Source organism: Rousettus aegyptiacus, unplaced genomic scaffold (genome assembly GCF_014176215.1).
Source record: "Rousettus aegyptiacus isolate mRouAeg1 unplaced genomic scaffold, mRouAeg1.p scaffold_m13_p_6, whole genome shotgun sequence".
Taxonomy (NCBI): domain Eukaryota; kingdom Metazoa; phylum Chordata; class Mammalia; order Chiroptera; family Pteropodidae; genus Rousettus; species Rousettus aegyptiacus.
The window spans coordinates 1,629,330-1,643,274 of record NW_023416309.1 but is presented as its reverse complement, the minus strand read 5'-3'; the positions used below and the strand labels follow the sequence as shown (position 1 = coordinate 1,643,274).

Below are 13,945 nucleotides of genomic sequence, written 5' to 3'. Positions count from 1 at the left end.
TCCTCCTTCCCCTTTCCTTCCCCAAACAGCATCAGCATTTATCAGTGGACATTGATAAAGGCATGCTAGCCGAGAGGACACTGCATGGAGGAGACCCCAGGGTAGCTGGATCTTTCCAGCCCAGCCTGCTTTGGTATTGTCTGTGGGCCTGAATGTCACAGGTTGGGCTTGGTGTTAGTGCAGGAAGCCTGGGGATGAGCTGGATGGAACTCTCAGAGTGCCTGGTCCAGCCTTGGCCCTCTTCCAGAAATGCCCGCTGCAGTTTGCCTACCTGGCTGCTGCTGCCCACACTTCAAGGTTTGACTGGGCTGTTCCCTGCCCTGGGACCATGCCCTGACCTCCTGGGCATCATTGGGCCCCTCCTCCATCTTCATCTTCTCCTTGTATACACACCAGGTTTCTGTCCATCCACAGACCAAGATCTCCTTGAGAGGAGGGACTGTATCTGTGTGTGTGTGTTCTAGAACAGCGACTGTTGGTCAACAGTACAGGCTCAATAAATGTGTGTAGATCTATGGCTAAGTCATGCCTAGTGGGACAGTGGGAGGCAAGCAGGGAGTCCTCATTCAATGTAACTGGTTAAGAGGTTAGTGGAGCGGGCAGGTAAAGCGAAACTTGGGCTGGCACACAAAGCCCAGAGCACTGAGAGGGAAGTCAGAAGGAGCAAAACAGGGACAGAGCTGCTCACAGAATTGGAATATAAAGGTAAAAAGCAAAGTGCTGACATCGAGTTTCAGAGTAGGCAAGGGTCTAAGGGGCTTCCTCATGTCATCTGGGATTTTTTCTTAATTCCGAGAGCTCCTCCAGTATTAAAGACTAGAGTGAGTGAGTAGGACAGTCAGAAAAGCTGTCCTCTACACATATTTTGCCACCGTCCCTACCAGTTCAGTCCCCAAGAAGCTGATTCACCCTCAGGCCTCTAGATGAATGCTGCCAAGAGTCCCCTGCTCTGAGTACCCAGCAGTTCTGAGGCTGCAGATAAAGAGTATATCTATGGTGCTGGGTGGGAGGCAGGTGCCATGGATAGTTGTTTGTGTGAAGCTGGGCAGTGGGCATCACCCTTTACTCACAGAGCTGTTGCTCAGAGCAGTCCATAGAGGACACATGATGTATAGATAGATGGGTGGATAGTGTTGGAGTTGGTGAGATGGAATAGTGAGAGGACAGCCTGCTGGAAGGGTTGGTCAGCAAGGGCACCAAGCAGTTTTTCCCATACCTGTTTATTCCTCTGTATCCCCTCCCAATAATCTATCTCTACCCTCTTAGCTGTCCAAGCCAGAGGCTAGACCATGGCTTTCCTCCTTCTGTCCTTCCCTTCCACATGCAGCCAGTCAGCAAGTTCTGTGTTCTACTTTCTTAGACTATTCAATCACCACTATTATGCCCCAGCTTCTCATCGGTCCTTCTCTGGACTGTTGAAATGACCTCATACCTCATCGATTTCCCTACACCAACTTCCCTCCTGCCCATCAGCTACCCTTCTTAGAACTATTCTGCTGGAATCTTAGAATGGCCTCACAGCTTCCGCTGGCTTCCCATAACTCAAACCAGAGAATAAAGACTTACGATGTCTTTACAATGCAACTTGGCTAGGCTGAAGGACACTTTCAATGACCACCCTTTAGGCTGGGCCACAGAGGGATTCTTAAAAGACTTGGGAGATGGAAGAAAAAAAGCAGCCATTTTATGGCACACACACATTGTTGCTGATCAGCTGCTTTACATCACTGATGTGAAGGAGCGGCTATGTTTGCCATCACTCCACCTTCCCATGGAGCCTCTTTCAGTTTCTCTGACTCCTGGGCCAGGTATGTGTGTGTTCAGCTCTGTGATGAAGAACCTGGTTTCTGCAAGACTACTCTGTACCTCCATCCTGTTACCCAGTTGGAAATCCTAGACATCTTCAATGCCTCTCTTATCTAGCACTACAAGCACTGTCCATGTCTTCTCCCTAATATCTCTTGAATCTACTGTCCCCTCTATATTCTTATGGAGTAGAGGCCTCAGTAAGGCCACTTGACCTATATCAGGCCTTTCTTCATGCAATTTATTCATTCATTCACTCAAAAAACATTTATTAAACATATACTATGTGTCAGGCATCATTTTAGGCACTGCAAAACCATGTCTAACCTTAATCTTCACCTTCCTGTCTAAATGGTGCTTGAATAGTAACTAAAAAGGCAGTGGCAATAAAGCCTGCAGAATAGAGCCTATATTTAAAGAGCAGAGGGGAGACAGAGAATAGATGAAATAAAAAAGTAGGAGGCAGGACTTCTAGCTATGCCTGAGTGATGAGGTCAGCAAATCGTCTTCTTCAGTGCAACTATAAATCTGGACAAAATTGACAAAAATAACCATTTCTATTCTCTGGAAATTGATGAAAACTATGGAATAACCCGAAAAGCACTTATGCTTGAAAAATTGGGGTACTTTAGGTAAGAACAGTGAGAGTTTGTTCTTGCCTAAAGATGCTTCTATCCTCCTTTCCCTAGCTCAGGCATCACAAAGCTTCTACCAGGGTAGGGCACATCATGGGGATCAGCAACTTTGCTAACATAGTCAGAAATGGCTCATTAAATTTTGAGTGGTGGGTGATGCTCACATTCAGAGACATTGACAATGGGATAGACAATCTTGGCAGCAGGTAAACAGGGAGAATTGATATTCTGTCTGAGACTACAGTCATTTTGAGGACAAACATGTTTCTGGCACAGGCTGCATGCATGTGCAATGAAGACCATAAAGGGCTTGGGGTACCCCCAAACTCTTGCCAACTAAAATTTCTGGCATATGAACAGGGGTAAGATGAAGGGCCCAGCAGAAAGTAAAAGCCAGGTAAAACTTGAAAACAACCTCGACTTTGACCATATTTCCCTACTCCACACAGATCTACTGGCAGAGAATGAAAGCTTTATTGGCTCAAGGTATGAATACAACATCTCTCTGATCATTGGCTAATCACTGAATTACACAGAAACAAGGGCGATTCCCCAGGAAGACATTTTTAAACACCTAAGTTTGTATTAAACAATAATTACAGCAGTGGTTTTGAGGTTTGTAATATGTAGATTTAACATATACCTGAAAAAATAACATGAAAGAGGTATGAGGAAATGGAACTTTGGAGCAAAGTTTCTATATTTTTACTGGAATCGAGTATTAATCTGAAGTAGATTAAAATAAAATGCATATTGTAATCCCTAGAGGAAACACTAAAACAAAAATATAGTCAAAAAATCAATAAGATATTAAATTGTGTACTAGAAAATATCTAACACAAAAAAATACAGTAAAGGAGGAACTGAGAAACAAAAATAGAGGTGACATAGAAAACAAATTACAAAATGGCAAACGTAAATCCAATCATATCAATAATTATATTAAATGTGAATGGTCTAAATACTCCAATCATAAGGCAATGATTATCTACATGAAATAGCAAGATCCAAATATATGCTGTCTGTAAGCAACACATTGAAGATTCAATGATAGAAAACCATTGAAAGGAAAAGGATGAAAAAGATATGTCATGTAACTTTAACTTTAAGACAGCTGGAACTGGCTATTTTAAAATAAAATAAAATGACATTAAGAAAAGAAACATTATGGGAAAAATGGCATAGATGATGGAGGCTTTGATTATCCTTCTTGTGACCAAATCAAGGTTGTGACAGAAACACGGAGCAAAGAGCAAGTAAAATCACTAGAGATTTAGATGAATAGAAACACTATAGTTAGAGAGAGAGATAATTAATCAACTTGTAATGGTAGAAGGTAGGAGAGGCACAGGATGGGGCTGGCTAAACTTGGCCTGAAGTCAAATCCCTATCAGAAATGTGCCACTGTCCACCTACTACAAAAAGCCATGCTAATAAGACCAGGAGACATAAGAGCTTTGCTTAGTACATACAAACAGGCACAGAAAGGAAGCAAAATGGGAAGACAAAGATGCAGAAACTACATGAGAAGACATTATAGAGATACAGAAATAATGGAGTTAAGCACTCTAATGGACGCAGAGTTCAAAACACTGGTTATAAAGATGTTCAATGAGCTTAGGGAAAGTGTAGATGACCTCAGTGAGAACTTCAAAAAGAAGACAAAAATCATAAAAATGGTAGGGGACCTAAATACCCCACTGTAAGATATGGACAAACAGAAAATCAATAAAGGAGTGACATCCTTAAATGACACATTAGACCAATTGGACATTACTGACATTTACAGAGCCTTTCATCCCAAAACAGCTGCATATATATTCTTCTCTATTGCACATGGAACATTTTCAAGGATTGACCACATGCTGGGACACAGATAGTCTCAACAAATATAAGAGGGTTAAAATCATACCATATTCTCTGATAATAATGCTTTGAAGCTGGAAATCAACTATAAAAAGAAAGTGGAAGAACCACGAATACATGGAGATTAAATAACATGTTACTGAAGAATGAATGGGTCAGAGAAGAAATAAAAAAGAGATAAAGAGATATACTGAAATGAATAATGATAGTACAACATATTAAAACTTTAGGGACATTACAAAAGTGGTCACAAGAAGAAATTCATGTCATTACAGGCCTATCTCTAAAAACAAGAATGAGCCCAAATAAACAACCTAATGCTTCATCTTAAAAAACTAGAAAAGGAAGAACAAATGAAGCCTAAAGTCAGCAGATGGAAAGAAATCATCAAAATTAGAGCAGAATAAGTGAAATTGAAACAAAAAAAAAATACAAAAATAAATGCAACAAAGAGCTTGTTCTTTGATAAGTTTAATAAAATTGACAACCCCTTGGGTAGACTCACTAAAGAAAAAAGAGAAAGGAAACAAACAAAATCATGGATGAAAGAGGGGAATGACGACTGACATTGTAGAAATACAAAGGATCATACACGAATACTATGAAAAAGTATATAACACCAAATTTAATAACCTAGAAAATATGGACCGGTACTTAGACAAATACAATCTTCCTAGAATGAATCAAGAAGATCTGAAAAATCTAAACAGACTGATCAGCAGTATGGAAATTGAAACTATCATCAAAAACCTACCAAAGAGTAAAAGTCCAGGACCAGATGGCCTTACCAGTGAATTCTACCAAACATTGAAAGAAAATTTAATATCTACTTTCCTCAAACACTTCCAAAATATCGAAGAGGAGGCAATACTTCCCAACTCATTTTATGAGGCCATTATTACCCTGATACCAAAACCTGGTAAATATAACACAAAGAAAGGAAACTACAGACCAATATCTCTCATGAACACAGATGCAGAAATCCTAAATAAGATACTAGTGAACCGAATAGAGCAACATATTAAAAAGATTAAACACCACAATCAAGTGGGCTTCATCCCAGAAGCACCAGGATGGTTCATCATATGCAAATTGATTAATGTGATACACTACATAAACAAATTAAAAAATAAGAATCATATGATCATAGTGATAGAGGCAGAAAAAGCTTTTGACAAGATTCAGGATCCATTTATGATAAAAAAAACTTAACAAAATTGGTATAGAAGGAAAGTACCTTAATATAATAAAGGCCATATATGACAAGCCCTCAGCCAACATTATACTTAATGGTGAAAAACTAAAAACCTTCCCTGTAAGATCAGGAACAAGGCAAGGTTGTCGAGTATAGCCACTGTTACTCAGTATAATATTGGAGGTCCTAGTGAGTGCAATCAGATAAAAGATATAAAAGGCATCCAAACAGGAAATGAAGAAGTCAAACAGTCACTATTTGCAGATGACATAATTCTCTATATAGAAAACCCTAAAGACTCCACAAGAATACTACTAGAAATAATAAGCAAATACAGTAAAGTCTCTGGATACAAAATCATGTTCAAAATCCATAGTGTCCATGTCCCTAGACTCTAATAATGAAGTGTCAGAAAAAGAAATGGAAAAAATAATTCCTTTTGAAATTGCAACAAAAATAATAAAACCACTAGGAATAAATTTAATGTAACATGTGAAGGACCTATATAATAAAAAATATAAGACCCTATTAAAAAAAATTGAAGAAGATACAAAGAAATGGAAAGATATTCGTTGTTCTTGGATTGGAAGAATCAACATAGTTAAAACGACCCTACTACCTAAAGTATTATACAGATTTAATGGAATCTCCATAAAAATCCCATCAGCATTTTTTAATGAAATAGAACAAAAACTCACCAGATTTCTATGGAAGCACAAAAGTCCACAAATCGCCAAAGCCATCCTGAGAAAAAACAAGGCTGGAGGCATCACTCTGTCCGACTTCAAATTATACTACAAAGCAACAATAATCAAAATTGCATGGTATTGGTGAAAAACAGAGATCAGTGGAACAGAATCAAGAGACCAGAAGTAAACCCATATTTATAGGGACAAATAATTTTCGATAAAAAAAGCCAAAACATACAGTAGAGAAAGGAAAACCTCTTCAATAAATGGTGCTGGGAAAACTGGAAAGCCACCTGCAAAAGAATGAAACCATACTGTTTTCTATCACCACACACTAAAATTAACTCAAAATGGATTAAGGACTTGAATTTAAGACCTGAAACAATAAAATGTATAGAAGAAAACATAGGAACTAAACCCAAGGACCTTGGACTTAAAGAGGATTTTATGAATTTGACCTCAAAGGTAAGAGAAGTAAAAGCAAAAATAAATTAATGGGACTACATCGAACTAAAAAGCTTCTGCTCAGCAAAAGAAATCATCAACAAGGTAAAGAGACAACTATCTGAATGGGAAAATATATTTGCAAGCAATACTTCCGATAAGGGCTTAATATCCAAAATATACATACAACTCAAAAATAATGAAAAAACAAATGATCCAATCAAAACATGGGCAGATGCCTGAGAAGACATACAAATGGCCAATAAATATATGAAAAGATGCTCAACATCACTAGCTATTAGGGAAATGCAAATCGAAACCACAATGAAATACCATCTCATACCTGTTGGAATAGCTATCAACAGGACAAATAATAACAAGTGTTGGAAAGAATGCAGAGAGAAAAGAACCTTCATACACTGCTGGTGGGACTGCAAATTGGTACAGCCACTATGGAAAACAGTATGGTGGTTTCTCAAAGAACTAAGACATGATGTGCCATATGATCCAGCAATCCCTCTATTGGGTATTTACCCCACAGACTTGAAAACCCATATCCAAAAAGATATTTGCACACCGATGTTCATAGCAGCATTATTTATGGTGGCCAGGACATGGATACAACCAAAGCGTCCTAAAACAGAGGATTGGATAAAGAAGTTGTGATACATTTGTACAATGGAATATTACTCAGCCATAAAGAGAGATGAAATACTGCCATTTGCCACATGGATGGACCTCAAGATAATAATTCTAAGCGAAATAAGCCAGACAGAAGAAGTTGAAAACCACATGATATCACTTATATGTGGTATGTAAACCTAAAAGCAAAAAATGAACAGGACAAACAGGCAAGAGACTCATGGACACAGACAATAGATTAGTAGTTACCAGTGGGTGGAGGTGAGGGGGCAGGTAGATGGGTTAAAAGGAATCAGACATGTGGTAACAGAAAGAAATCTAACTATGGGCGGTAAACGCACAATGCGATATATATATGCCTTACTGTTGAATTGTATGCCTGAAAATTACTGGATTTCATTAACCAATGTCACAATAGTTGAAAAAAAAATGGAAATGGAAAAAGGGACCAGTGAGAAATGAAGACCATATTATTTGAGATGAAGAGTATATTAGAGGCAATAAACAGTGTAAAGAAGAGGATATTCAGCCAATGTAGAGGATGGGGAAGCCAAGGACACACAATCAGAACAGCAAGAAAAAAGAAGCTAATACTATAATAGTAATTTAAGGAGACAACGGGATACAATTAAATGTAAAAAAGCCCCATATCATTGGGGTACCCGAAGGAAAACAAGACATTGAACAGCTATTTGAAGAAATAATGATGGAAAACTTCCCTAACCTGGTGAAGGAAATAGAGTTACAACCCCAGGAAGCTCAGAGTCTCAAAAAAGGTTAAATACAAAGAGAGAATCTTAAAAGCAGCAAGAGAAAGCAATTATTTTACCTACAAGGGAGCACCTATAAGACTTGCAGCTAATTTCTCAAAAGAAACTATATAGGACAGAAGGGCTTGGAACAAAATATTTAATGTGATGAAAACCCAGGATCTATAACCAAGAATACTTTATCCAGCAAAGCTATCATTTAGTCAAAGAACAGATAAAGAGCTTCCCAGACAAAAATAAGATAAAGAAATTTATCAACACCAAGCCAGTATTATAGGAACTATTGGAGGGACATCTTTAAGAAGAAAAAAAAAGTATCAAAAATGTGAATAAAAAATGGTAATAACTACATTCCTATCAACAAGTACTTCAACAGGAAGATAATTAATAATTAAGTGCTACAACCAAAAGATAGAGTGGCTAAATGGATAAGAAAACAAGACCCCTACATCTGTTGCCTACAAGAGACTCACTTCAGATTAAAAGATACACACAGACTAAGAGGAAGCGGATGGTAAAAGATGTTGCCTTGATGGACCTAGAGGGAATAACGCTGAATGAAATCAGTCAAATAGAGAAAGACAAATATCACATGATTTCTTGTACATGTGGAATCTAAAGAACAATATAAACAACAACAACTAAAATGGAAATAAACTCATAGATACAGAGAATATTTTGAGGGCTACTAGATGGGAGGGGATTTGTGGAAGACAGTGAAAAAGGGCAAAGGGATTAAGAAGTACAAATGGATAATTACAAAATAGACATGGAGATATAAAGTGTAGCATAAGCAAAATAGTTAATAATGTTGTAATAAATATGTAAGGGGGAAGAAGGGTACTAGATTTAGTGGGATGATCACTTTGTGAGTTATGCATATCTCTAATTACCAATTGAAACTAATATATTATAGCATGTCAACTCTAATTGAAAAAAATTTGTTGAATTATACAATGTGAAAAAAAAGAAAAGAAACATTTTAACAAAGAATTATATTTCACAATGATGAAGGGTGAATATATTAGGAAGCAATAACAATGATAAGTATACACAGAATTAACAAGATAGCCTCAAAATACATGAAGCAAAAACTGCCAGCAGATAGTAAATAATAAGAGTTAGAGAGTCCAATATCCCAATCTCAATAATTGATAGAACTAGGCAGACTATCAGCAACAACATAAAATGCTTGGACAACACTATCAACCAATTTTATCTAATTGATATGTATAGGACACTTCTTATGATGACTGCAGAATATACATTATTTCCATGTGCATATGGACCATTTTTCAGGACAGGCCATATGCTAGGCCATAAAATTGTAAATCAGCTGGTGAGTGGATAAACATCCATATGATGGAGTATTATTCAGCTAAAATGGAACAAACTACTGATACACATGAGAACACGAATGAACCTCAGAAACTTTATGCTAAATGAAAGAACCCTGATGCAAAAGAGTCCATAGCATGTGATTCCACTTACAGAAAATGTCCATAAAAAGCAAATGTGTAGACACAAGTGGCAAATTAGTGCTTTCCTTAGGTTGCAGGTGGGCTGGGCATTAATGGCGATGGTATGAGGGGACACTCCTGGGTGATATAAATGTCCTAAAACTGGATATGGTGATGATCGTACAACTCTGTAAATTTACTAAAAAAATCATTGAGTTGTACCTTTAGAATGGGTGAATTTCATTATACGTAACTTATACCTCAATAAAGCTATTAAAATGTGTAAATATGTGAGGTAATAACAAATGCTATGAAGTAAAATAAGGTAAGAAAGAAGGATAGGAATGTTGGGGTGGCATTGCAATTAGTGCAGTCATTCGTACAGTTTGTTATATACTTTCGAACTTTTTCTTCTAGGCATGTGGTAGGGCTGTACTTCCTGGACCTTTGGTGGGTCGTTGGGTCAATGAGCTGCAAGTGGAGTGTGACTTTCAGGCCAAGGATTTCATTGCTGATGTGAGACCCTTCTAGAGCTCAATCTCTCCCTTTGCTATCTATCCTGGCCACCAGCTCCACTTGAGATAATGGTTGTTCCATCAGCCTGGGTCTTTGATGGGCAGATTACCTGGAACTCATTACTGTGCAATCACTATCTATCCCATTGTGACACAAACAGGCATCAGTGAAAGCCTCAAAAGCAGGTGATAAAAAAGGAGGTAAAAGTCTGAAGGAGGTGAGTTTGTGAGCCATGTGGATATCTGTGGGGGAGAGTGCTCTAGAGGGAGGACAGAGCACAGGCAAAGACCTGGCACATCTGAGGAATAGCAAGGAGGCTTGTGTTGTGCCGAGTAGTGGGGGATGTACAAGCTGATGTGATGGGTAATGGTGGGTAGGATGGAGGAGTGACATGGGAATGCACTGGGATGCGTTCAACCAGTGACGGATTTAATCAGTTTTAGGTTTTAAAACCTTGTTCCAGCAGGGCTGGAAGGGCCCTGGGACCAGTAAGACCATTGAAGAGGTGAGAGCTGACTTCATACTCCGCTGCCAGTCATTCTTCCTATAAAAATGCAATTCTGACCTGATCAGTCCTATGCTTGCAATTTTTAACAGCTCCTACTGCTCATGAGAAAGAGTTCAAGTTTCTCTACATGACATCAACCTACCTTTCCACTCTTGTCAACTTCCACCCCTCTTCCTACTACCTCAATTCCCTTCTCTGAGTCTTCTATTCTCCCAGGACATACTCTTGCCACCCTACCTGGGTTCTCATGATCCCCTCACATCCCTGTCACTCACAGCAGGGAGGGAGATGTTCCAGAGAAAGGCCAAGTGAAAAGCCACAGCATTGGGAAAGCACAAAGGAGAGGTGTGATGGAGGTTGCCCTTTCCAAGCTGCCCCCTGGCCTTGGTCCTGAAGGGTTAGCTTGTGGTCCAGGAAGTTTGGAACCTGTAGGAATAGCCAGATTCAGAGCTGCTTTTTCCTTCATTCTGGACACTTTGGCCAGACAGGGGCAGACGCCACCATCTTTCTTCTTACTGTGATTCAGATAGGGGAGCCCAGGAGGGTCAACTACAGGGAGAAGCCACCAGCCCTTGGGAGAGAATTAGGCAGGCCAGCGAGCAGAAGTTTGGGAAGCTGGTGAGTAGAGAGCATAGCTGGTCTGAACAGGCAGGATAGTGCCACAGGAAAAGCCTACAAGGGCTGGAGTCAAGGGTGCCCAGGGCTGGGTGAGAGATTCAGCACAAGCCTTCTGAATGAGAGACCCAGAGCTATACTGACTGGCCTCGGGCTTCCTGCTTCCTGGGCTTGACAAAATTTTGAGCAAAGTGAAGTATGGCAGCACAATTTACTCCAAAGACTCTTCCATTTGCCCTAATTCTCTGAAAATTTCAGTTAAAACACACTCAATTTCCTCAATAACTTCCATAATCAATGGGGAGAGAGGAAGGGAGAGGGAGGAAGGAGGGAGGGAGGAAGGGGGAGAGACAGTTAGACAGAGACAAAGACAGACAAAGAGACAGGGAAACAGAAAGAGAGAGAGGGGGAGAAGAGACGGAGGGCTTGGGTGGGAGGAGAAGCCGCTTCCCCTGTGCTGACTCTCATGTTTCCTTCCACAGAACAGCACTGATGGCTCTTTTCTGCAAAGCTGCCAAGCTGTTCGTGGTCAGCTAATAATTTAAAAACTCAGTCCGAAATAATGAAGTACTGATGTATGTTACAGTGTGGATGAACCTTAAAGATAGTATTACTCTAAGTCAAAGAAGTCAGTCACAAAAAGATACATGTTGTACAATTTCATTTATATAAAATACCAGAATAGGGAAGTCCCTACAGACAGAAAGATTAGCGGGTGCCATAGTGTGGGGAGGTTAGGAGCAACTGCTTAATGGGTACAGGCTTTTCTTCTGGGGTGATGAAAACACTAGGAACTGGAGAGAGGTGGTGGCTGCAGAACACTAAGTGTACGAATTAACCACTTTAAATGGTTATTTTTGTTATGTGAATGTCACTGCAATAAAAATTAATCTAATCAAATTCTTTAAATTCAGGTATCTTGTGCAGTATCTCATTTACCTTCTTCTTAAAGAATTAGCATTTGTACCCTGAGGCCATGAGGCATGGCAATCTGGTGGCTGGAGCCTTCCACAAAAGCAAGTGAGTTTTCCTTTCAAATCAGATGATGCTATAAACCCAGCTCAGAGGAAAATGCCTAGAGATTTTGCAGACACCCAGTACACTAGGACTAAACAGAGATAAAGGCCAATCTCAGCTGCTCCCCACCCCCTATCACAGAAAGGGAGGTCCAGAGAGGTTTAACACCCTGAGAAGTGTTCAGCCTAGAGTCAGATTCAGGCGACCTGGCTTGTGAACATAGAGCGTGGCTCCTCACCACAACAAATACTCACTTGGACCCTAGGAAAGGCTGCAGTATGCAGTTTGAGGCTGCCCTGGGCTCTGTCTGGTGGTTCCCAGCACTGGCAGAACATTAGGTTCACCCGGGAATTAAAAAATATGCTGATGTCTGGGACCCATCCAGACCAATTAACCCAAATCTCCAGTATAAAAACACCTAGGGATTTTAAAAAGCTCCTTCATGATTCTAATGCACAGCCAGGTTGAGGATCACTGACTGCGGTTCTTCCATTAGTAGCTGGGATTTTGATCATCACCAGAAGGTGCCCAGATCCATAGAACACAAAATATAATGGCATAAACCAGCCAGCCAACACCTGTACGACCCAGTCAGTTGACACCTGTCCATGACAGCCAGACAGCCAGCACTTTCATGGGACCCACACAGAGTTGTCCCACTTTGTTGAAGTTACTGCTTGGGCTACTATGCCGGGAGCTACTGACCTGTCCTCTCTGTTTCTAAATTAAGTGCCTGGTTGGATAGTTTCTAAGCCAGGTGCAGAGCGGCCTTAGGAGGCACAGCCTCCCTACCCCCATCCCACCCATAAAGGCCTTGCCTCAGGCAATCGTGGTCCATGGACATGGAGGTCCATACAGATTCTGAATGTCCTCAGAGCCCTGAATCACCGGAGCACAGACCCCCAACAATAGTGGTCACACTGAAGTCTCTTTTTCAGGCAGACACGAACAGCTGCCTAATTCAGGAGTGAGGGCTGTGCCATCAGCCAGTGCCTGTGCCCCGACCACCGATGCCCCTAGGTGCTCTCAGACCACAAAACCATGATAGCTCCTTTGGGTGGCCTCTCATTTCCTCACATAAGAAGCCAAGAACAAAGGTAATCATACTCTGCAAAGAATAAAATAGAATTCTTACCAAAATATTTGGCTGCAAACGTTCTTCTTTTGCTGGAAGCTGTCGGCAGCATAATGAAGCTAGCAGTCTATGTGCATCTTTCTTGTGTATCGTTTTTATAAAGAACCAACCACATCCTCAAGCAGACAAGCTAATTCCTGTTTTCCAGTAATAGGAGATCAGCATCTATAGAAAAGAAATATATTTAGAATGCCCTTTATCTGGTGTTTTCTTTGATTTCAAACAAGAAGCTTCACTGTGAGGAATTAGTCCCTTAAATACAAGTGTACCCAGGGATCTTGAAAAGGTCTTGGGCAAGTCACAGGGCTTGTGGGTATCGGTTCCTCAAATCTGTAAAATGGGAACAATGATGACAATGACCTCTCAGAGGGAATGGAGGATCAATGAGATGGTGGGGGTTAAAATGCCAAGCCCTCCACACATGTCAGGTGTTTCACCTTTGCAATCAGTTGACCTGGATTTGGAAGGAGCCATGTTTTCCAGAAGGCCTCAAAAACAGGCACAAACAGCAACCTGTAAATCGACAGCATGATCTCCAGATGTCATACACGACCCTCATCTGGTGTGTACTGCCATCCTGTCAGTGGGGAGACAAAGCTCCGGCAGCAGCCAGCAGCAGACTCTCACCCTGTCTGGTCCACTGGCTG

The 13,945-nt window shown here is 40.4% G+C and overlaps 1 protein-coding gene across 11 annotated transcripts in view; it reads right to left on the bottom strand.

Annotated features, from left to right (window-relative positions):
* The window catches only part of ARHGAP22 (Rho GTPase activating protein 22), a 184,749-nt gene extending 171,199 nt beyond the window's left edge, over nucleotides 1–13,550 (bottom strand). For 10 of the 11 annotated variants that reach the window (XR_004951415.1, XM_016142843.2, XM_016142848.2 and 7 more), the window contains exon 1: nucleotides 13,299–13,535. Coding sequence is in view for 10 of the 11 variants with exons in the window: in XM_016142843.2 (XP_015998329.2) it covers nucleotides 13,299–13,350 (52 nt within the window). In the remaining variant the exon portion in view is untranslated. Of the gene's footprint in view, nucleotides 1–13,298 lie in introns of all 11 variants that reach the window. The other variant, XM_016142846.2, reaches the window with a different exon arrangement.
* Between the last annotated feature and the right edge of the window lie 395 nt (nucleotides 13,551–13,945).